Here is a 24,514-nt window from a genome sequence, read left to right on the forward strand (position 1 = left end):
ATCCTCAGATCGCTATCCTACACAAAGTATTTTCTAGCAGCCTGAAAAACCCCTCCCACAGCAATCTTATCATGAGATTTCTGGAGTCAGCGTTCTAAAACAGATAAATCCTACCCCACCACAGTGAACCAATGAAGCTGGTTTTGGGGTAAAACAATACAAGGGTATTTTTTGTTCTAGTTTCAACAAGTAAAAAATATCCTTCTCACACCCTGATGACCAATAAATACTCCATAGGCCCTGTGGTTTGTTTTGGGTTTTGCTTGTTTGTTTGTTTTGAGACAGGGTTCCACTCTGTTGCCAAGGCTGGAGTGTAGTGGAGTGATGACAGCTCACTGCAGCCTTGATCTCCCAGACTCAAGTGATCCTCCCACCTCAGCCTCCCGAGTAGCTGGAACTACAGGCATGTACCACCACACCTGGCTAATTTTTAAATTGTTTTGTAGACTCACTGTGTTGCCCAGGCGGTCTCAAGATTCCTGGGCTCAAACCACCCTCTAGCTTCAGCCTCCTAAAGTGCCTGGATTACAGACCTGAGCCACTGCGCCTCGCCCCTGTGCTTTTTAATGCATGGTCTAGAAGACTGAAATAATGACCTAGACTCTCTGTGGGAAGTCAACTGCTAACATGTACAAAAGTTTCTTTACTTAGGCGGTTATCAGGGTTTCTGAGATTCTTTACTAGTTGTTGTCAGTGATTAACACTGAGAAGTTACCAGCTAAGTGAAGCCTGGATATTATGTATTTGTATATACATATATATATAACATGTTCATAATAGGTACTCAGTAAATTTGAGTGATGGGTAATTACCATATGATAATGATCACTTTTTTGGTTTTGTTTTTTTTGAGACAGGGTCTTGCTGTGTCACGATCATGGCTCACTACAGCCTCAAACTCCTGAACTCAAGTGATCCTCTCGCCTTAGCCACCCAAGTAGCTGGGACCACAGGTGTGCATGCACCACTACACCCAGCTAATTTTGTATTTTTTGTAGAGATGGAGTCTCCCTATGTTGCCGAGGCTGCTCTCAAACTCCTGGGCTCAAGCAATCTTCCCACCTCAGCCTCTCAAACTGCTGGGATTATAACATGAGCCAATGCAGCCAACTATGATCACTTTTTATAAAAGACAAGCTCCAGCATTCGCACGCATGCACACAATATAAATTAATTCATCCTATATCTGTATTTTTAACTTGGTCTGTAAGCTCATTCTAACTCTAATTTCTAATTAAGCTATACAATTATATTATTCTCTAATTCCATAGGATAGTAAACAATTATGGTGCTTCCTAAAGTCACATAGCTACTGAAGGACTTCATAGGTCTGATAGCCCTTGAAATTTAAGATAATTTTGCTTCCTATAATCTGAGGAAAATGTATTCTAAACCAAGACTGTTAAGCAATGGCATCAACTTCATTCCACAGTTAAAACACATACCTCTTCTAAAACTTGACAGTCATCTTCCAGTGGTCTATTTAAGTCACTGTGAGAATAAGTAGAAAATTCTGCAATCATCATTTTATCTATCAGTTTTTCTAATTCACAAAGCTGTGATCCCAAATGCCTAAAAAGGAAGAGGAAAATGTTATATTTATATTCACTAAAAACTACAAATTCGCTCCACACAATCAAGGGAACTAGTAGGTAAAACTTTTCCAGCTGACAGTACCTGTGCAATAATGCAATGTTTTCAAAAAATGAAGTCCTTTAACTTACCAAAATAACTGCAAATATTTCATCTTCTAAATTCCATTTTTCTCTTTACAGTTGACCCTTGAACAACATGGGGGTTAGAGGCACCAAACACCAGTGCAATAAAAAATCTGTGGATAATTTCTGACTCCCCCAAAATTTAACTACTAATAGCTTATGTTGACCAGAAGCCTTACCAATAACATAAACAGTCAATAACACATTTTTTTCTATATTGTGCGTACCATATACTATATTCTTACAATAAAGCTAGAGAAAATATGTTACTAAGGAAATCCTAAGGAAAAGAAAATATATTTACTATTAAGTGGAATCAGATCATCATAAAGGTCATCTTCACACTGAGTAGGCTGAGGAGGAGCAGGGAGAGGAGGGGTTGGTCTTGCTATCTTAAGGGTGGCAGAGGAGGTGGAAGTGGAGGCAGAAGAGGCAGACACACTCAGTATAACTTTACAGAAATGCACTGTAATTTCTGACTTTACTTTTTCATTTATCTAAAAATGTTTGTTTCTATATGGTACCGATCCTTCTTCTACCATTTGCTTTAGTTTCAGTGCCCATATCATAGAAGAGTCCATGTCATAAAAGAAGTCAAACGCAGTCTTGAATAACGCGAACTCTGCTGCCAGACTGTCTAATGTCATCTTGTTTTCTGGCACTGCTGCTTCTAAATCTTTTTCCTCATTCTCTGGCATTGGTTTGAGAACACTCAACTCCATCAAGTCATCTTCTGTTAATTCCTCTGGTGTGGTATCTATTAGCTGTTGAATTTCTCCAAGATTCTTATCTTGAAATCCTTCATTCCTCACCCATTTTTGTCACATCCACAATCTTTTTCATGATCTCCTTGATCGTCTCACAGCATCTGCACACAGTTTTCTCTAAAAGGAATTTATTGTTTTGGGCTTTATGGTCTTCACAATTTTTTCTGTAACAATGATAGCATCTTCAATGGTGTAATCCTTCCAGACTTTCGTGATGTTCTATCGGGGTTCTCTTCCATGGCACTAATAATCCTTTCTGCAGAGTAGTGTGTGTAATGAGCTGTAAAGGTACTTATGACTCTCTGATCTAGAAGCTAGATTAGAGATGTTGTGTTTGGGGCAAGGAGACCATTTTAATGCCTCTGGTGTTGAATTCATGAGGTTCTGGGTGGACAGCGCCATTGTTCAACAGCAAAAGAACTTTAAAAGGCAGTCACTTTTTGGCAAGGTACTTATTGACTTCAGAGACAAAGCATCAATGGCACCAATCCAGAAAAAGTATTCTCATCCAGGTCTTTTGTTGTATAAGCAAAAAACTGGCAGCTGTTATTTATCTTTTCCCTTTGAAGCTTGTGGGCTAGCAGCTTTATAGATAAGGGCAGTCCTTATCACAAACCTGACTTCATTTGCACAAAACAGTAAGAAATAGCCTATCCCTTCCTGTCTTAAATCCTGGTGCTCACTTGTCTTCCTTACTAATAAATGTTCTTTGTGGCTTTTTTTTTTTCCAGAGTAGGGCACTTTTGTCTGCATTAAAACCTTTCAGGTAGATATTCTTTCTCCTCCATTATTTTCTAAATGGCATCCAGGAACTCATTTGCTGCCTCTTTGTCAGCAGAAGCTGCTTCTCCTATTATCACGACTTTTCTGTAAGCCAAACCTCTAAAATTATCAAACCATCCTTTGCTGGCATTAAGTTCTCCAGCTTTAGATCCTTCACTTTCCTTTTGCCTTAAATTATCATTTGATATCTTAGCTTTTTCTCAGATAATATTAGAGTCTATAGGCATGCCTTTCTCATAGTAAGCCTGTACCTACACAAAATCTGCATTTTCAATACTGGATAAAAAGGTACTTGCAAAAAGTATAAGGCTTTTGTAAATGCTGTTGTAGCTAGAGTGAGGACTTGACGACCTTTTTTTTTTTTTTTTTTTTTTTTTTTTAAAACAATCATGGGCAACCACAACTGCAGACCTCAATCTACTATACACATCAAGGAATTAAACTTTTTATTGTAAATGTCATCACTTCTCTCTGCTTCTTGGGAGTACTTCCAGCATCACCAGTGAACTTAGTTTGGGTCCCATGGTGTTATTCAAGGTGTACAGCATGTATTAAAAACAATAAAAACATGCAAAAACTGTAAGAGATCACCTTTTATTGTGATACTCAATTTACTGGAGAGAGGAACTACTCAAACATAGATGACTAGCATCACTTGAGCTCATCACAGTAGCAACTGGAGGTGGCTATGAAATTATTACAGGAGTATAATATGTACCAAAGTTTTTTGCAGGTATGATCTAATACTGCATAAATGGGGCCATGTACAGTCTGTAAGTTTTGATAAATTTTAACTTTTTTGACAAGCAATTATGATATAGTTTATTGTTTTCTAGTATATGCTAGCTATTTCAAGATAACATGGCTTTAAATCAAATGATGAACGTTTAAAAAGTTTGAACTCCTAAGGACATATATTGTTTTGAAGAATTTCAGAAATTAAAACAAAAATCTTCCTTTGTCTTCTAAATAAATATAAAATGCATTCTTCTAAATAAACTAAAATTCAGTTGTTCAGGGTACTATTTTGAGACACTTCAGACCTAACTTTTTAAAAAAATTACAAAAAAGCCTTTTTCTCTTTCTAGGTAGAGCAATGGTAGATATAATACTATTGCCTTCTGACAAAGCTCTTCCTAAATTGAAAGACTGTTTACCTACTGTAGGAGCATTAAAACATTTGAGAGAACGGTATTCAGCAAAGATCACTATAGCAGGAAATCATTGTAAAATGTAAGCTTCTTTGTTCATATTTGATTATTGTCTGTGTTGTCTGTTTTCATAGTTAACACACTATTGTGTTTTCAGACTCAGCATTCGAAAACTATTTTAATGTGACAAGATAAAATTTTATGTTATATCATGATTGCAAATTTGTCTATTGATAAGAATTTAGATGTTTTGTATTTTATATTTACGTTTCTGAGATATTTAAGTTTTTAGTAAATATTGATGCCTTAATTTTTTTTATTAAGTTCTAGGGTACATGTGCACAACATGCAGGTTTGTTACATAGGTATACCTGTGCCATATTGGTTTGCTGCACCCACCAACTTGTCATTTACATTAGGTAGTTCTCCTAATGCTATCCTTCCCCCAGCCCACCACCCTCGACAGGCCCCAGTGAGTGATGTTCCCATCCCTGTGTGCGGGCTCTTTTTTGGTTCCATATAAAGATTAGTTTTTTCCAATTCTATGAAGAAAGTCAGTGGTAGCTTGATGGGGATGGCATTGAATCTATAAATTACTTTGGGCACTATGGCCACTTTCACAATATTGATTCTTCCTATCCATGAGCATAGACTGTTTTTCCATTTGTTTGTGTCCTCTCTTATTTCCTTGAGCAGTGGTTTGTAGTTCTCCTTGAAGAAGTACTTCACATCCCTTGTAAGTTGGATTCCTAGGCATTTTATTCTCTCTGTAGCAATTGTGAATGGGAGTTCACTCATGATTTACCTCTCTATTATTGGTATATAGGAATGCTTGTGATTTTTGCATATTGATTTTGTATCCTGAGACTTTGCTGAAGTTGCTTATCAGCTGAAGGAGATTTTGGGCTGAGATGATGGGGTTTTCTAAATATACAATCATGTCATCTGCAAACAGAGACAATTTGACTTCCTCTTTTCCTAACTGAATACCCTTTATTTCTTTCTTTTGCCTAACTGCCCTGGCCAGAACTTCCAATTCAACTATGTTGAATAGGAGTGGTGAGAGACGGCATCTTTGTCTTGTGCTGGTTTTCAAAGGGAATGCTTCCAGTTTTTGCCCATTCAGTATGATATTGGCTGTGGCTTTGTCATAAATAGCTCTTATTATTTTGAGATACATTCCATCATTACCTAGTTTATTGAGAGTTTTTAGTATGAAAGGCTGTTGAATTTTTTCAAAGGCCTTTTCTGCATCTATTGAGATAATCATGTCGTTTTTGTCATTGGTTCTGTTTATGTGATGGATTACATTTATTGATTTGTGTATGTTGAACCAGCCTTGCATCCCAGGGATGAAGCAAAATTGATGGTGGTGGATAAGCTTTTTGATGTGCTGCTGGATTCGGTTTGCCAGTATTTTATTGAGGATTTTCTCATCGATGTTCATCAGGGATATTGGCCTAAAATTCCCTTTTTTTGTTGTGTCTCTACCAGGCTTTGGTATCAGGATGATGCTAGCCTCATAAAATGAGTTATGGAGGACTCCCTCTTTTTCTATTGGTTGAACCAGTTTCAGAAGGAATGGTACCAGCTCCTTTTTGGTGTTATTTAAGGTGTATAGTATGTATTAAAAACAATAAAAAACAAAAATATGCAAAAACTGTAAGAGATCACTTGTTACTGTAATAATTTACTGGAGAGAGGAACTAGTCAAATACAGATGACTAGCATCACTTGAGCTCACCACAGTAGCAACAGGAGGTGGCTATGAAATTATTACAGTGGTACACTATGTACCATAGCTAGTTTTTTGGAGTTATGATTTAATACTGCATGAACGGGGCCATGTACAGTCCATGTGCAAGCTTTGATAAATTTTAACTTTTTAAATATATTTTATGGTAGTAAATGATAAAGTAGACTAGTACCTACATATATTTTATGCATTCATGGCATATATATTTCTAGGCTATGTGGAAAGTTTTTTCAAACTTTCACAAATCTCCAAAAACATTTCCAATATATTTACTGAAAAAAAAAAATCTGTGTATAAATGGACCCACAAGTCCAAACCCATGTTGTTCAAGGTCAAAGGTATATCTTTAGCCTCCAAATAAATGTGTTCTAGATAACCTGGTTACTGGGCATGATTGTTTCCACAGACAAAATATTGACATTCTAAGTCCTTTCCTTATTAACCATTTACTAAATGTCAGTGGTGGTAGCTCCTCAATCATTCATTTATTCAGCAAACATTTCTGCCTACCCTACACTAGGCCCTGTCCTGGGTGCAAATAAATATCTGAAGGACTATATGTACAGACGGACTCAATTCAATCTTTCCCATAATCAGTTTGAGTTACTGTGTAACATCCCTTAAGTCATTAAACTGAAAGTCATTGAAACACAGACTGAAAAATATAAGGATGAAGTACTTTCATATACAAAGGGATTTTTGCCATACTTTCAAATAGCTGTATAAAAGCAATGAGCTAAAGAAGCCTAGTTGGTCCAAAGAATTTCAAAACTTAAGTGAAAGAGTCCAATGGAACATGTTTATATCTCAGTGGAAAAAAATGTTTTAAGTTCTATTTTGAGGGGCAGTTTTAAAACATTTAAATATTACATTAAAATTTTAAAAAAATTTAAAATATATCTACACTACATTTACTTGAAAAAGAAATCCTTAATATTGACAACTATATCTACGAAGAAAGATGAGATATAACACAATTTTTAAAAAGTTAGTTAAAACCATTTGACCTTTTGGGTAGATGCATTATTCTTCTTTTATAAACAATATACGGTAAGTAGGAGTAGTGATAATTATGAAACAAATCTGATAAGTGAAATAACATAAAAGTTTGCATTTTACAACATGAAAATTGTATTTCTTATAGTTAATTGACTAAAAAGGTTCTCATAAATGGCATCAATATCTTACAGTAGACTAATTTAGAATAGATCCACCAGTACAAACTAAAACATTGTCACAAGAGGAATTTGGCAGTATCTAGTAAAATTACAGAGGAATTTTGACCTAGGAATCTCACTTCTTAGAATCTGTCTCAAAGATGCATGAGCAAAAATACCAAAGAACATACATTAACTGCCCTTCTAACGGAATAGAAACAACCCAAATGCTGACCAATGGGGAATGGTTGAATACATCACAATGCATTTATTTTAAATAGATATTACTTTTAAAAGAATTGATAAATACCTATATATACTGCTACAGAGCAGTTTTTTTTTTTTTCATTATTTCCCCTCCAGAAGCCTTTTCTAATCTCACACACACACAACCCCATGAAATTTTTTTTTTTTTTTCTTCTCGACAGAGTCTCCCTCTGTCGCCTAGGCTGGAGTATAGTGGCGCAATCTCAGCTCACTGCAACCTCCACCTCCCAGGTTCAAGCAATTCTTGTGCCTCACCCTCCCAAGTAGCTAGGAATAAAGGTATGTGCCATCACACCTAGCTAATTTTTGTATTTTTAGTAAAAGACAGGGTTTTACCACGTTGGCCAGGCTGGTTTCAAGCTCCTGACCTCAAGTGGTCCACCCTCCTTGGCCTCCCAAAGTACTGGAATTAGAGGCATGAGCCACCGTACCCAGTCACCCCTATGAAATTTTAATGCCACAAATATATTATATATCTGTTTATGTACTATGGCCCTTTGAAGGGTCACAAACCATTGTTATATTCAAGATTTTTTTTCACCTTTCAAGAGCCAATGTTTGCCCTCTTGAGGTAGTATCTCCCATTGAGAATGCATGCTGTAAAGCATGTACAATATCCAGAGTATATTGTAAGGTAAATACAGCAAGGTGGAGAACAGTATCTACAGTGGGCTAATGCTTATCTGAGAGACAGACAGATAGATGGATGGATGGACAGATATAAACTAAAACTTTTAAATGGCGACTTATCATAGGGGTTGTGGGGGAGAAAAAATGGGGTTATACTGATACTTCCAATTTAAATTCAAGACTATATGGTTTTACTTCTTCAATCTTACATATGTATTTCCTTTTAATCAGGCTGAAAATTGTGATTACTAATGACACTAACACAATTATCATTTGTTTTATCCCACAACATACACAGATTGTCTCAGAACAATATTATTAATACAAACAATATAGGACTTTTTCCTCTTTTCCTTAAGATATATCCCATATAAGATGAACAGTTAAATTACTGTTTTAAAGTCACTTAAAAAAGAAAATTATTTCCCAGTTCTGTCCACTACGAAAGCCTAGAAATAATGGCCAATCCAGTAGCAAGAACACGCCTACTACCCAGATGGATTTCTAAATACTATTTCCTACTAAAAGAAAGTAGGGCTCCTTAGACAAATGGCAGATTACAGGTCTGGGGTAGCAAATGTATAATATAAACATCCTGTAATAACACAAAGTAAGAAAACTGTCAATAACTACTTAGGAAATCATGTCAAAAGACTCAGGAATGAACTTGAGGAGGTTCCTACAAATGATAATTCAATTTGAACATTGATAAAAATTAAAAAGCAAAGAAGTTAAAACACTTTGAAAGCATATAAATCCATGTATTTATAATATCTTTAAAAATTCATCAGTTATCTTTGGAGGATGCTAGATTTCCAATTCATTATTTTGAAAACAGCTAAATAAAGGAAAAGAATCTAGCATTTATCCTGTCTAATCTTGTAAGAACTGTCCTTCAAAGGGTGACCAAATAATTGTTATGGGGAAACATCAACTCATAGAAATGTTCCGGTGAATAAGTAAAGAAAGTGGGACAGAATTAAAGTATCATAATTTGTAGCCCATAATTAATGATAAATCTAGACGATTGTTAAATGGCTGCTAATCATCAAAAGAGAGATTTTTATGCTTCTTGACTGAAATACACACCACTGTCTATTAGGTGCTCTTGTCAAAAAGTAAAATTTAAAGCTAATCAAGCTTTTAAATCTAACTATCAATTACAGAGAATATAGGTGAAAAAATAACATGCTAAACATGGAAACACAGTTTACAAAATCCAAACTATGAGAAGCACTATAAGACAATCCAGTTTCTTTGATTAATATTTTGAAAGAAAATTAGAATGGATAACTATGGATCAAAAACCACTTGAGACATATCAACCAACTGCAATATACAGATATTATTTGGACCCTGATTACAATAAACACACTGTAAGAAAGAATTTTGAGACAAACAGGAAAATCTGAACACTGAATAGCTATATTTGAAAATATAAATGAAGGCCGGGCACAGTGGCTCAAGCCTGTAATCCTAGCACTTTGGGAGGCTGAGACGGGTGGATCACGAGGTCAGGAGATCGAGACCATCCTGGCTAACACAGTGAAACCCCGTCTCTACTAAAAAAATACAAAAAACTAGCCAGGCGTGGTGGTGGGCGCCTGTAGCCCCAGCTACTTGGGAGGCTGAGGCAGGAGAATGGCGTAAACCCGGGAGGCGGAGCTTGCAGTGAGCTGAGATCTGGCCACTGCACTCCAGCCTGGGCGACAGAGCGAGACTCCGTCTCAAAAAAAAAAAAAAGAAAAAAGAAAATATAAATGACATTAGAGTTATACTTTTTAAAAATACTTATCTTTCAAAAATACCTAATGAAATATTTATGAATGAAACAAAATGTTTGGGGTTTGTTTCAAAATAATACAGGATATAGATAACACAAACTCGGCTTTGCATTGACAACTTAAAGATGATAAACAATTTATCTAGCTTCCTATAATTCTTTTCATATAATTTCCTTTAGTTTTGTGTATGTTTGAGTCTTTATAAGTTTTTTTTTTAAAAAAAAAAAAAAAACAGTGACAGTGTAGGATATAAATTTAGACCTAATATTGCTTGGCTCTCAATTATTTTTATGAAGACCATTGATTCTTTTTTAATGCAGACTAGAGGTTAGCACTCAGGTATGTGTTACCTTCAAGTATAAATACTCTTCAACAAATCACCATAAAGAATTATGGTGGGAGGTCCATATGACTATACCTACTGATATTTGGGCATCAAAATAATAAAACTCCCTGTCATTTTGGCATAACTTAAATGCAGTGTTCTATTTGACCTTAGATATTATTTTAAATAACTTGAGTAGCTTCATTTTTATGCATCCTTAAAGTAATTTTAAAGTTTAATTATGTAATACAGATTATATAATTAATTTAATAAAGAACCTCAATACTAACACCAAATAGTATTTATTTTATAATCACAGGTATTTTATATATGCAAGAATTTGTCTAAACAAATCCTTAAATGCAACTTTCAGAACTGTAATATTTTTCACCTATTCATCCTCAATCTAATTGTTCTTTTATATTCTCGGCTACTTTGACAATAGATGTAATAATAATGACGCACGCATTATTATTAATCTTAACAAAAATATTTAAGATAAATCTGCTAACACCTTGTTTTAAAAGTATGTATCCTAATAATCACATACAGTAATTTAGAGTGGTGACAGAATCTACCGAAATGACAACTAAAATATCACTTTCTGAAAAATATATCCAGCTAAGTAAACTGAAACAATCCCAATACTTTCTACTTAGATATGCCTCAATTTGCACGTTAATTCAGACCTTCTACTAAGTTGTATGTTCAATACAGTGACCTCTGTGCTGTTCTTATCAGAAAACCTTGTATATCAATGAACTCTGTAGCAATTCTAGTTTCATCAAATAGCAAGAAGTCTGATTTCTTCATCACAAAACATATAATGTGGATGTTTTCTTACCACAATATTTTAAAATCTAAATTATAGGAGATTTAAGATCAAATAATATGTTAAATACCTTTTGATAGATCTAATAATAAAGATCCCTTTATGGAATCTCAAGGTGACCACTAATCAATGAAATCATAATAAACTGAGTGTTTTGCATCTTTTCTTTCAAAAAAAAAAAAAAGGCTTACAAGTAGAAAACAAGCTAGCTGCAGTAATTTTTACGCCAAAATCCATTAATATGGTAGTTCCTGGCTGCTGAGCAAACCTATGGCTCAATTGCCCACAGTTTGTACAATTAAATTAGTATTGATGTTCAGAGTGATCTATTTGAGGTCCTATAAGATCCTCAAACAAATCTATTAAAAAGCATAGCTCTCAAGTCCAGAGACACCCAAGTTGAATCTCTACTGTACTGTTACTTAACTTGCTATATGACCTCAGTTTTCCTATCTGTAAAGTGTGGGTAACATTCCCTATCTCACAGTTTTTTGGGGAGTGGGCGATGTCCATATACTTAGCACAGTATCTGGTACAGAATACTTAAGTATTCAATATATGTCCTCTGTTGTAGAATGGTGGTGGTAGCAATCATGGTATGAAGTAATAGGAAAAGAATGTTAACAACAATGATGAAAACTAAGAGTTTCTACACAAAGCTTTACAATAAGAAAGAGCAAATAACAACACTACAGTACTAAGTTTCAAGGTAACTAAAGATTTTCTGTATCAAAATCTGCAAGATATCAACATTCAAATGCATTCTTGTGGGTTCATAATGAGACTTCTGTACTACGTGTGCTTAAGCATTTGAATGCCATTAGCCTCGGCAATACTTTTAGTTAAATTACTATATAAATGATATATATTGTTTCAATGATTATCATTTCTATTGGTAATAGATAGCAAAATTTCATTGCATATGTAATGGTTAAAAATATTTATATCCCGACCAGGCACAGTAGCTCACGCCTGTAATCCCAGCACTTTGGGAGGCCAAGGTGGGCGGATCACGAGGTCAGGAGATGGAGACCATCCTGGCTAACACGGTGAAACCCTGTCTCTACTAAAAATACAAAAAATTAGCTGGGTGTGGTGGCAGGCGCCTGTAGTCCCAGCTACTTGGGAGGCTGAGGCAGGAGACTGGCGTGAACCCGGGAGGCGGAGCTTGCAAGTGAGCCGAGATCACGCCCCTGCACTCCAGCCGGGGCAACAGAGTGAGACTCTGTCTCAAAAAAAAAAAAAAAAAAAAATGTATGTCCTAATAATTAAAATCACCTAATTCTGCAACAATTCAGGCAGTAAAATCATTCAAAATTTTTTAAATTTATAAATTGAACAAATGTACAAAAGAATTATAATTATGAATTATGTAGTGAGTCAATATTACCCTTCAAGTTCTGAAGAGGGGAAATCAAACTTTGGAACTTACACAGATACATCATACCCCCAAATCCATTAGTAGAAACCTCTTTGAATAGAGACAGGAAGATGTGTTACTTGAAAATTTTGTTTTAGAAAGAACAAATTTATATAGGAAGATGCTACCACTTTAATTACAAATCATGAAAAAGTTGAGAACCCAACAGTAGTTATAAACCAGGCTTCTCAATTATGGTGCATATTAGTATTTCCCAGAGAGCTTTCAAAAAAATACAGATGCTCAAGCCTTAACCTCTAGAAAGTCTGACTTAATTGGCTGGGTGGGGTGTGGCACACTTTTTTAAAAGCTCTTCTGGAGATGTTATTATGCAGCCAGGATTAAGAACTACAGTCATATACACTATAAATGGGGAATTAGGGACAATGATTATAGATGGGAAAAAAAAAAAGAGTGGAATAAAGTGTCAAGATACATTTGGTAATATACTGAATAATTCATAGATTTTACAAATATGTACTAAGATGTGTACAACATAGCTCTTATCCAAGACATTTAAATTCAAAGCCCAATAGAAAGATCTAAAATAAAAACACAAACCATAACAAAACATGGTAGGAGACTGTAAAATTTCATTAGAGAATATAAACAAGGTGCTCTGGGAGCTCAGAAGTCACCAAAAATGTTTACATAAAAAATAATTTCAAAGTCAAAAAATACAGAAGGAATGAGAAAAAAGAATACATACATAAGCATTATTTGCTACTAATGACTAGAAAAAATGTGATGTTAGGTTAATAGTACACAGAAAAATGGTAGACAAAACTATTAAAATTCCTTTTTGAAAATAAGAGATTTGCATTTGTGGTAGTTTAACTACTGGAAAATTTTGGTATGAAAATTTCCTTTAAAAGCAATAGAACCAGTCTGGGCAACACAGAAAGACCTTATCTCTACAAAAAAATTAAAAAAATTAGCCTGGCATGGTGGCACAGACCTATAGTCCTAGCTACCCAGGAGGCTAGGGCAGGAAGATCATTTGAGCCCAGGAGTTCAAGGCTATAGTTGAGCTATGATCGCACCATTGCACTCCAGCCTGGGTGACAGGGCAAGACTGCATATATATGTATTAAATATAGCATTTTTAAAAAGCAATAGAAAGAACATTATAGCCAAAAGCAAAACCTGGACTAAGATCCATAAAATGGAAAGACTATTAACAAATAAATTCAAAAGAATCCTTTGCTTGTCCTACTGAAAGATTTCTTATTTCAAGTAAGACCCTATGCTTAGTATATGGCCCACAAAATGACTAAAATGTGGCCTCTGATATAAAAAAGACAAAAGCATGTGAAATTCAAGTAGAATATTTCTTCTTTCCTAATGGGAGAGTATAATTATCTCTTATGCTTATGTTACCATAAGAGACCTCCAATACATATTTTCCTGGATAAAAATCAATCTATAAAGCATCCAAAACTAATTCTTATGCTTCTAAATAAAGTTAAATGGCCTTAAATATATCTGTGAAGCTATACAAGAAAGTAACTAATGTTGATATTTAACAACCTTTAGCAAAAGGAAAGATAAAGTCAAGAAAGTAAATCATCATACAGGATTTGACAGATTTAAAACAAAACACAAACAATTAAGAATGGGGTAACAATAACAAGTCTTAAACTACTTCAAGTATGATTCAGTATTCTTCCTTGATTATAAAAACATTTTCTTTTAGACTACTTTTGTTTTTGAAAATAATTTGCTATATGTTTATCAGAAGTTAGAGACTCATGTTCTGATACCAAACTTTTAAACAGTTATAAACATATTGGAACTGACATTTGATAGGAAACTTTACAGAAATGTTTTACATGAAGAAATAATATTCTTTACACATGTGGTTCTAAAAAAAAAAATAGATATTGAGCAAAATGTAGAAAATCAGAACATCTGAAAGTCTTTTTAAAAATCATAGACATTTTTGGCCGAGCATGGCGGCTAAGGCCTGTAATCACAGCGCTCTGCAGGGCCAAGGAAGGCAGATGGTTTGAGCTCAAGAGTTTGAGACCAGCCTGGGTAACATGGCAAGACCCCGTCTACTAAAAATAAAAATCAGGCCAGGCGTGGTAGCTCACACTTGTAATCCCAGCACTTTGGGAGGCCGAGATGGGCAGATCACCTAGGTCAGGAGTTTGAGACCAGCCTGGCTAATGTGATGAAACCCTCTCTCTACTAAAAATACAAAAATTAGCTGGGCACGGTGGCGGGCACCTGTAATCCCAGCTACCCGGGAGCTGAGGCAGGAGAATCGCCTGAACCCGGGAGGTGGAGGTTGCAGTGAACCAAGATCGTGCCACTGTACTCCAGCCTGGGCAACAGAGCTAGACTCCATCTCAAAAACATAAAAAATAAATAAATAAAAATTAGCTAGGCAGGGTGGTATGTGTTTTTTAATCCCATCTACTCAGGAGGCTGAGGTGAGAGAATGGCTAGAGCCGGAGGTAGGTGGGGGGACTGAAGGTGGGAGCAGAGGTTGCAATAAGCTGAGAGCACACCACTGCACTCTAGCCTGGGCAACAGAGCGAGACCCTGTCTCGAACTAAATAAATAAATAAATAAATAAATAAATAAATGACATTTTTAAATGAAGAATATTTTATACTTTGAGTTAAGTTACCAAAAAAAGTAAGGTTGAAAACAAAGGTAAGCTCTTCCTTGAGCTCATAATAAATACAAGATTATAAAATTTTTATTCTGTAGCCCAATAAATCATAAACTACTGAGAATAAATAAATATCCAACCCACTTCTTAAAATCACTTTTCATGAGTATTGACCATAAACTCTGAGTCAAGGAAAACAAAAGTAAACTGCATGAACTTTGAGGTAAAAATTAGAATAGTTTGAGAATTTGTGTTTGCCAAGGCAGCATTCAATCTTTGATTCTACTTCTCAGCCCTGTACTATCTACAGGATATTGGCTCCCAATATTCATCAACACTCATGATGTTATACAGTAAGTGATAAGTTAAAAATACAGCTTCTGTCATTATAGAAATTCATTTTTCTAAGGCAACGACAACACCGACATTTATTGAAAAAATATATACCACATACAAATTCAAAAAAGATAAATCCGTATAATTTCAGAGGTGAAAGAAAAATTAAAAATCATGTAGTTTTCCTGGGTTCCATGCTGGGGAATTCAAAGTAGACATCAAAAAAGCATGAATCACCCAAAATTGATTGCAAAAATTTTATGTACAGGTATATTTTTGTGGAAAGATGGTCCAACAGTAGCTTTCAATGGATTCTCAAAGAGGTTTGTGACTCAGAACGTTTTCTATAACCATCCATGTCTGGATTAGGTTCCACCCCTAAGGTCAGAGCTCCACAGCAATCTTTCCATTCATCACACTGTATTACACTATATAACTATGCAGTAATTTGTGTTTCCTTCCCCATGCCAAATAAATTGTAGAGACTTTTAGATCAATGAACATCTCTACTTTATTCCTGACTATATTCCCCTTATTCATTCTGTCTGGTACTTGACATGTAATAGGTGCTCAACAGCCATACCTTAACTGAATGAATCAATCAATTGTTCATCTAATTAAATTTTGTTCAAGCTTTAAAAATGCATCCTAAACATTCCAATTACATATCTTCAGTCAATACGAATTTATAATTCAATTAAAATAAAATTTTTTGAGGCCAACTTTTCCATAATGGATTAAGTTACAGAGCACATCTTCCATAAAACTTTATAGTCACTTACTAGTATGTGGTTTGGATGGTTTTCCCAGTAGATAGGAACTTCTACAAGGATACTGCAAGCCTGCTTAATGGAATGAAATTTTGATGGCTTGCAATTAGTCTATAAAATAAACACTTTGGAATGATTTCATATAAAATATCTAAAACCTAAGGTATTTTCAAAATAATAGGAGAAATTGGGTATTTTCTATCACTATGTTACATATTTTTTCTTTTGCAATTTGATAAACAGACTGTGAATCAGAAATGAATTTTAATAATTATTCCATTTTAAATCTATTAAAGGCTTTTAACACAAACTTAATTTTAAATATACTGGTATTCTCTCCACCTTGACCTACCATTGTGACACAAAGCTATTTCAACATTTTCAAAATGTTATTTTTAATGTGACTGGCCTTGCATTTATCTCATCTCCTAGAAATTTTAATTTTGCTTCTCCATCCAAATGTCTCTGTAAATATTATTCCTTATGATTTTTGTTTTGCTAATACTATAATATCAGATAACATCATTAAACAAATGATCAATCTGGAAGAAAAAATATCCATTTAACTTTAAATACATTCACATTTTTAACATTACATGCTAAATTTTATCCTTTAAAAATTTCCAACATTATTTCTAGTGGCTTACTTAATGGACATACCGGAAACTGTGAATGCCCTGAAGTTCCTGCTGTAGAACCTCTTGTGTTGTTGCTATTAAGTCCAATGCTCCAACAAATTCAGAAGTAGATAGTAACACCTGTACTGTAGGCTGAGTCTGGTGTACAGTGGCCATTAACTTCAGCTTATTGTATACTTTAACACAATTATTTCTGGTAAGTGCCAGTCTTAAAATGTGGAGTGATCCTTCACACATTACTTTATCAATCTGTGCAATTTTATCTCGAAGCATTTTTACAGCCTGGGAAGTTTTCTTGAGGTAGTCCTGCAACTCGTGTTGAGAGGTCATTGCATGAAAAAATGCTTCTGAACGTAGAGAGATCTGGTGAGCAATGTTTACTTCCACAATATCCAGATAATGGCTCAGCTTAAAAGGGAAGGAAAAAAAATACGAAGTATTATGAGCATACCTTCCTTGATTATCCAAATACTTTATGACAATGATAAAAGATTTCTACATATACTTTAAATTCTATTGTGTGAATTGTTTGATTGTGAGATTCTTGAAATTGGGCACAACAAAATGGAAGGAAGATAAAGAGTACAGCCCAAAGATATAAATGTAAGACAAAAGAGTACAAGGTGATTTATTTCCTCCTCTGTTCCTATTATTACCACCTTCCAAACACCAACTGCCATCTAAAAGAGTACCCCACAGACATCTCAAATTACAATTCCAGTTTCATATATTCTAAGATCTGAGAGAAAGAGAATGATCTCCTTAGCCCCCAACATCATCACACATCATTTATCTGACTAAATAGATGATTATACCTTCCATTTATTGACCTCCTCCTATGGATTAGGCACAGGTATTTTATACACATCTAATTTTTCTAATTTTAACAATCTTGAAATATAGATATTATTATTATCATTTTACAGATGAGGAAACACAGAGTCATGTAGTTACTAAGTAGCAAAATTAAAATGTTGGTATATCTCTGACTGAAAAACTGAAGCTGTTTCTATTACACCATTCTGCCTCAAAGTGCTGAATAATCCAAGATAGGCTGATGGTTCAGTCACAAATTATAGATAAGGTACTAAAATTCATTTGGATTTTTTCAGATTGCTTATTTTACATTTAAAAAGTGATTCTTTTATCAATTTGTAAAACTCAGTTTATTTCCAATGTATTTTCCTCTTAAAAGTTCAACAAATGCCTTAAACAATTAGCTCATATATATTTTATTAGTAGTACTATGAAGATTAATTCTTATATATTTAAAATGCTTTCTAAATTTCAAATATAGACTTCTAAAACTTGTTTTGCTTTTTCTTCCTTTCTAACTGTATATGCCTTTTTTGGCTATACTATCTTTCCATTTTTCACCCATATTTTTACTTTGAGATTTTTTTAACCCACAGTTCAGACTTCAGGCATTATCTCTGAATATCTCGGGATAATTCATAGTTTCAAAGGGTTAATGAACTTTCAACATTTAAGTCTCATAAGATTAGAAGAGACTATTTGGTCATCAAATCTGTTCCCTTAAGGAAACAGAGTATCATTCATATTTTCAATAATGCTCCTTCAATAATCTTACAATATCTAAATAGGTTACAGACAAATTTTTCCATAGTTTAAATCTTGAGTTTATGCCCTTTTGCTCTTTCATCTTCAATATGGTTGTTCATTATTCACTAAAAAAGCAAAATCGGCACAAATGTACTAGGGTAAATTGCAAGGTAACATGGACGCAATTCCCAGAATAGTAAATGGAGAATAGATAACTTTAGGACAGTGCTACCCAGAATGTGATTTATATGCTGCTGCCAATCTGTGGACTGTTTAACATGGCCATAATAAAATAAAGAATTTTGCTAGAAAGTAAATCAACCACATCATTAAGCACACTTTTTTAATGAGGTAAGCAGTGCAGTGATTTGCATTCCAGTGCAAACTCCTTATTTTACTGCAGACCAGTACTTTGCAGAGCACAATAGAATACAAATTTCGTTAATTCTAGTTATAGCATCCTTGCTCTTTAAAGCGAACACGATAAACCAGCTGTTGTCCTCATAAAAGGAGTTTAAAAGTGCTCTCTTGGAATCCTGTCTTCTATTCCTATTCTAAGAACAGAGCAGGATGAAAAGGAGTCAGAATGTAAATATAGCAAATCTGATTCTGCAATTTACAAATAAAAAAATTTCCATTACTTTAGTCACTTTAAACATTCAGCATAAGAAAAACATTTGAGTCTCAAAGAGTTTTTGAATTTTCAATAATCCATTGATTTACTCTTTTCAAGGCATAACATTTTTATGGTTTATTTCCTATTAAAATGCTATAAAGGAAATAATTTTTAAATTATCTGTATTAAAAGTATCTGTATAGATTGATAAGACTACTGGCTTTTGCTGTTTTTCTCTTTTTAAGGTATTATTCTATCAGGGCATATACTTAGAATATGAAAGCCTGTGTCTTGAGCAAGCCTGTGTCTCTAAACCCATGGTTTTTGTCAGATTTATGAATTTGTTCTTATGCATGGAAAAACCTTTTTATAGGTGAAAATGTTGCCAAAGGAAAAAGCTCATTTTCATTTTCAATTGTGAGAAAAGGAATACTCATGATTCCTTCCCCACGTTTCTTCTTCTCTCCTCCCCAAGCTAGTCTTTTCTCCAGTTTCTGACGAGGACTGAACCAAATTTATTGATGTCTTCCTGAGACAAGCTTTCAGATTGCCAAGGGATACCACTAAAGTAAAACAAAATCACTGCTTCTCATTTTAAGAACTACCATCAATTTTAGAAGAACTCTAAACTGAATGCTAAGAAAGAACAGAGATGAAATGTCTTTAGAAGATTCTTGATAAGTAAATTATATTTAAAGGTCTAAATATTAAATGACTTTCAAGGTGTTGACTTCTGGACTATACAGAACATTGTAAAATGTAAAGAACTGCTGACTAGTAACATGTAAAAGACTAGGCTTTGCAAAGCTACAAAAACAAGAAGAATATTGTATTTCTTTAACTAAGATATTTTTGTTTCAAAATAATCATCCCTATGTGAAAATGAAGAAAAACAGTGCCTCGGAAAACATTGGTTTTCTGTGCTTTAAATCAGTCTTATAAAATTAAACCATATGGGGCTGGGCACGGTGGCTCACACCTGCAATCTCAGCACTTTGGGAGGCCAAGGTGGGCAGATCATGAGGTCAGGAGTTCAAGACCAGCTTGGCCAACATGGTGAAGCCCCATCTCTACTAAAATACAAAAAATCAGCCAAGCATGGTGGTGCACACCTGTAGTCCCAGCTACTAGGGAGGCCGAGGAAGGAAAATCGCTTGAACCCAAGAGGTGGAGGTTGCGGTGAGTGGAGATTGCGCCACTGCACTCCACCTTGGCAATAGAGAGAGACTCCGTCTCAAAAAATAAATAAATAAAAATAAATAAAATTAGCCAATATGTAAATAAAATATCTGGGATAAATGCAAAGCAATTTATTGTGTTAGCTAATATATCCTTTCAATTAAAATTCCATCAACTGCTCTTTCAGGTAAGAAGTACTCAAATAGTAAGTTTTGCCTTATTCATCTGCACAACTTGTGTTCCACTGAGCCGAAATGCTGTTAATTAGTTAAGATTGGGAGGCTTATAGTTGTCAGTAACAACAAAAATGAATTTAAAAGTACAGCTTACTAAATAACTAAATCTGAACCCATGCAAACAGTACCGCTTAACTAGAATAATTTCCTGCATGGATAAAGTCAAAAAGAAATTACCTTTTCTTGAAGCAACTTTGAGGAAGCTGCATCACGATTTCCTTTTCCACCAGCAGTATTAAAATGAGACCATGGTAAAACTGAATTAAAAGTTAAGGAATCATCCAAGGCAAAATCTGGTTTCATAAAAATCTATTAAAAAAATGCATTTCCCTCAATTAGATAAGTATTTTCCTTATACCCATTATCTCTTCTAACATCATGACCATTAAACAAAATTAATGTGGATCTTGAGTATGAATAGCAAAAGCAAGTAATAACGGTTATTTACACAAATATCCATTAAGAAAAATGTGTAAATGTCTCACCAAGCTTAAAATACTCATAAAAGATAGAAAATGCTTTTTGCCTTTACCAATGGAGACGGTCATTCTATTACTACATGATCATACTCACTAATGCAGTCCTACAGGTACATACCAGAGGCAGATATAATACTTATCCTAAAATGTCCACATTATTTCCCACTGATAGTTTTTTAAAATGCAAAATATCAGTTTCTCTAACCTATATTTCTATTTTCTCCTGCTCAAAATTGTTTTAAAATTAGTTTAGATTAAGCATACAATAAATATTAAAACCAAAACAAATTCAATTTTATGAATAGACTACTTTTCCCTTACATATCACGATCAGCTAGGCAACAAGACCTATCCATTATATTTTGTAAATATCCCTTGAATCTCTGCTTTCCTGAATCTCCACAGCATTCAGCAGTTCAGCTCTTCAATATCTCTGGATTACAGTAAATATCTATCTACTGATATCCTTCCCTAATCCATCCCCTATACTACTGTTAGAGATACTCCTCTAAAATGTTGAGTATAACTGTATTAACTTCCCTGTTTAAAACTCTCAACAGATTCCCATGACCCACAGACCAAACTATTTAGAATGGCATCCAAAACCCTTCATTGTTTTTCTGGACCCACTTACCTCTTTGTATCTTGTCACTCCCACTATTTACCCACTACACTCTAGCAATATTCAATTCTCTTCCATACTCTTATTATTTTTATAATGCATGTATTAATATATAAAGTATGGGCTGGGCGTGGTGGCTAACGCCTGTAATCCCAGCACTTTGGGAGGCCAAGGTGGGCGGATCATGAGGTCAGGAGATCGAGACCACGGTGAAACTCTGTCTCTACTAAAAATACAAAAAATTAGCCAGGCATGGTGGCAGGCGCCTGTAGTCCCAGCTACTCAGGAGGCTGAGGCAGGAGAATGGCGTGAACCTGGGAGGCAGAGCTTGCAGTGAGCTGAGATCACGCCACTGCACTCCAGACTGGGTGACAGAGCAAGACTCCATCTCAAAAAAAAAATATATATATATATATATATGTATTTTTTTTATATATATATATAAAGTATGTATATCTTTATATACATACATCTGGCCTAGAATGCCTTTTCTTATACATCTTCCTGAAAAACATGATGCAATCAAAAGGGCAAATGTGTCCTTCCTTATGCATGACATAATGACTCCCATCTCTGAACACAAATATATCATGCATAGTTAATTATTTACCTCATACTTTATAGAAATTATTTATTTAGTATGCATATCTCCCCCTGGAGACCATATATTTTGCAGGGTTAGATTTATAGCTTATTTTTGTATCTCTAGTACGAAGCATAGGGCCTAAAACGTGGTTTAATCAATTTATGTATTTATTTATATACTGTATTTTATTTGCTGATTTATTTTAACTATATACAAAAATTAGAATGAATATGGTAGAAAAAAATCTAACTAGAGACATGAGTAAATTTTCTAATCCCCGCTTTGGTATTGTAACTAAAAGTATTGATTAATTCAATAAATATTTACTGACTGTTTCCGATGCTAGGCACTGAGGGAGAAACAAAGATAATTTAATAAAGAGACCCTCATCTCATGGAGCTTCAATTCAAGGGATGTGATATAATATGTATATAAAATCTTATAAGGAGACTGGGCCTGGTGGTTCACGCCTGTAATCCCAGCACTTTCGGAGGCCAGGTGGGCAGATCACTTGAAGTCAGAAGTTTGAGACCAGCCTAGCCTGGCCAACGTAGCAAAACTCCGTCTCTTCTAAAAATACAAAAATTACCCAAGCCGGGCAGCAGGCGCCTATAATCCCAGCTACTGGGGAGGCTGAAGTAAGAGAATTGCTTGAACCTGGGAGGTGGAGGTTGCAGTGAGCCAAGATTGTGCCACTGCACTCCAACCTGGGCAACAGAGAGAGAGACTCTGCCTCAAAAAAAAAAAAAAAAAAAATCTTTTAAGGAGAAGAGGGACAAATCCTTAAAGGGGTAGCAGAGGGATGAGGGAAGAATCCCAGATAAAATGTTATGGGAATTAGGCAAAGGGGCCAATTATCTTCTGTTGGAAAGAACAAGAAAGCACCCATGTAAAGGTGCCATTTTAAGCAAAAGATTATAGAGAATTAGATATGGGAAGATGACGGAAAAGTCTTCCAGGATCAAGAAACAGTGCAAATAAAGCACAGAGTCATCAAAAAAAAGTTTGGCTGAAGTAAAGAATGTGTAAAGATTACATGAAAGTGAACAATGAGCCTTAAATGACAAACTTTGATTATTATTTTGTAGGATCAAATAAATGATAAAAACGATATCCTTCTCCCATTTTTGTGTCTTTCATCTTCTCTTTCTTACTCTAAAGAACAACTGTCAGGAGGCCGAGACGGGCGGATCACGAGGTCAGGAGATCGAGACCATCCTGGCTAACACGGTGAAACCCCGTCTCTACTAAAAAATACAAAAAATTAGCCGGGCGAGGTGGCGGGCGCCTGTAGTCCCAGCTACTTGGGAGGCTGAGGCAGGAGAATGGCATAAACCCGGGAGGCGGAGCTTGCAGTGAGCTGAGATCCGGCCACTGCACTCCAGCCTGGCGACAAAGCGAGACTCCGTCTCAAAAAAAAAAAAAAAAAAAAAAAAGGAACAACTGTCACAGACCTATCTGAGAATCTGATGAAGGTAATCAACTCTTCCCAGAAAAAAAAATGGATCTATTATATATCTCGACAAAATTTGTTATACAGAGTATCTCTTAATAATTTGAAGAGGTTGAATGATCAGCAAAATTTTTTTAAGGGAAAGACTTAAAAATATTTGTAAATTTCAGTGATGAGAAAGAGACTGATGATGCAAAAGAGAAAAAACACCACAAATATACATCATTTTAACTTGTCAATTAAAAACATTTTTTCATTTAAAAAAAGGCCAGGCACGGTGGCTCACACCTGTAATCCCAGGCCAAGGTGGACGGATCACTTGAGGTCAGGAGTTGGGGACCAGCCTGGCCAACACAGTGAAACCCTGTCTCTACTAAAAATACAAAACAAAAAAAGTAACTGTGCATGTTGGCATGCACCTGTAATCCCATCTACTCAGGATGCTGAGGCAGGAGAATCACCAGAACTCAGGAGACAGAGGTTACAGTGAGCCGAGATCACAGAACTGCACTCCAGCCTGCGAGACTGAGCAAGACTCTGTCTCAAAATAAGTAAGAGAAAGAAAAGCAAAAAGACAAAGAAAAAGAAAGAAGGAAAGAAAAAAAGTAAAGAACGAGAAATAAGAAAAGTGATGCAACACAGCCCAGAAGAGACAAAGTAGCCAAAGTGTCAAAAAAAAAAAAAAAAAAAAAAAAGCCAAATGAAATCTCCTTGTAAGGCAAAATTAAAGATCAAATATTAAAAGGCAATTTTCTCATGTTTAAGCTTTGTTACCTTAGGTACTTGCTCCAGATCTGTCCTGGATTTATCTATTTAAAAAAGA

General features: G+C 35.0%; 1 protein-coding gene and 1 long non-coding RNA gene across 10 annotated transcripts in view; one reads left to right on the plus strand and one right to left on the minus strand.

The window, feature by feature from the left end:
- LOC105465135 (VPS54 subunit of GARP complex) overlaps positions 1-24,514 on the minus strand; it is a 132,025-nt gene that overhangs the window by 64,828 nt on the left and 42,683 nt on the right. For all 4 annotated transcript variants that reach the window (XM_011713405.3, XM_011713404.3, XM_011713406.3 and 1 more), the window contains 4 exons: positions 24,466-24,500; positions 20,729-20,860; positions 16,980-17,365; positions 1,446-1,572 (listed from right to left, as the gene is read on the minus strand). In XM_011713405.3, coding sequence (XP_011711707.1) covers positions 1,446-1,572; positions 16,980-17,365; positions 20,729-20,860; positions 24,466-24,500 — 680 coding nt within the window. The remainder of the gene's footprint in view (positions 1-1,445; positions 1,573-16,979; positions 17,366-20,728; positions 20,861-24,465; positions 24,501-24,514) is intronic.
- The window catches only part of LOC112423713 (uncharacterized), a 78,821-nt gene that overhangs the window by 50,042 nt on the left and 4,265 nt on the right, over positions 1-24,514 (plus strand). For 2 of the 6 annotated variants that reach the window (XR_011611805.1, XR_011611809.1), the window contains 2 exons: positions 4,357-4,501; positions 11,745-12,087. The exons of 1 other annotated variant lie outside the window; for it this stretch is intronic. This is a non-coding gene — a long non-coding RNA (uncharacterized lncRNA). Of the gene's footprint in view, positions 1-857; positions 954-4,356; positions 4,502-11,744; positions 12,090-24,514 lie in introns of those variants that run through there. 3 more of the 6 variants (XR_011611807.1, XR_011611806.1, XR_011611808.1) reach the window with 3 other exon arrangements.

The sequence above is a fragment of the Macaca nemestrina genome, chromosome 13, assembly GCF_043159975.1.
Source record: "Macaca nemestrina isolate mMacNem1 chromosome 13, mMacNem.hap1, whole genome shotgun sequence".
NCBI classification, from domain to species: domain Eukaryota; kingdom Metazoa; phylum Chordata; class Mammalia; order Primates; family Cercopithecidae; genus Macaca; species Macaca nemestrina.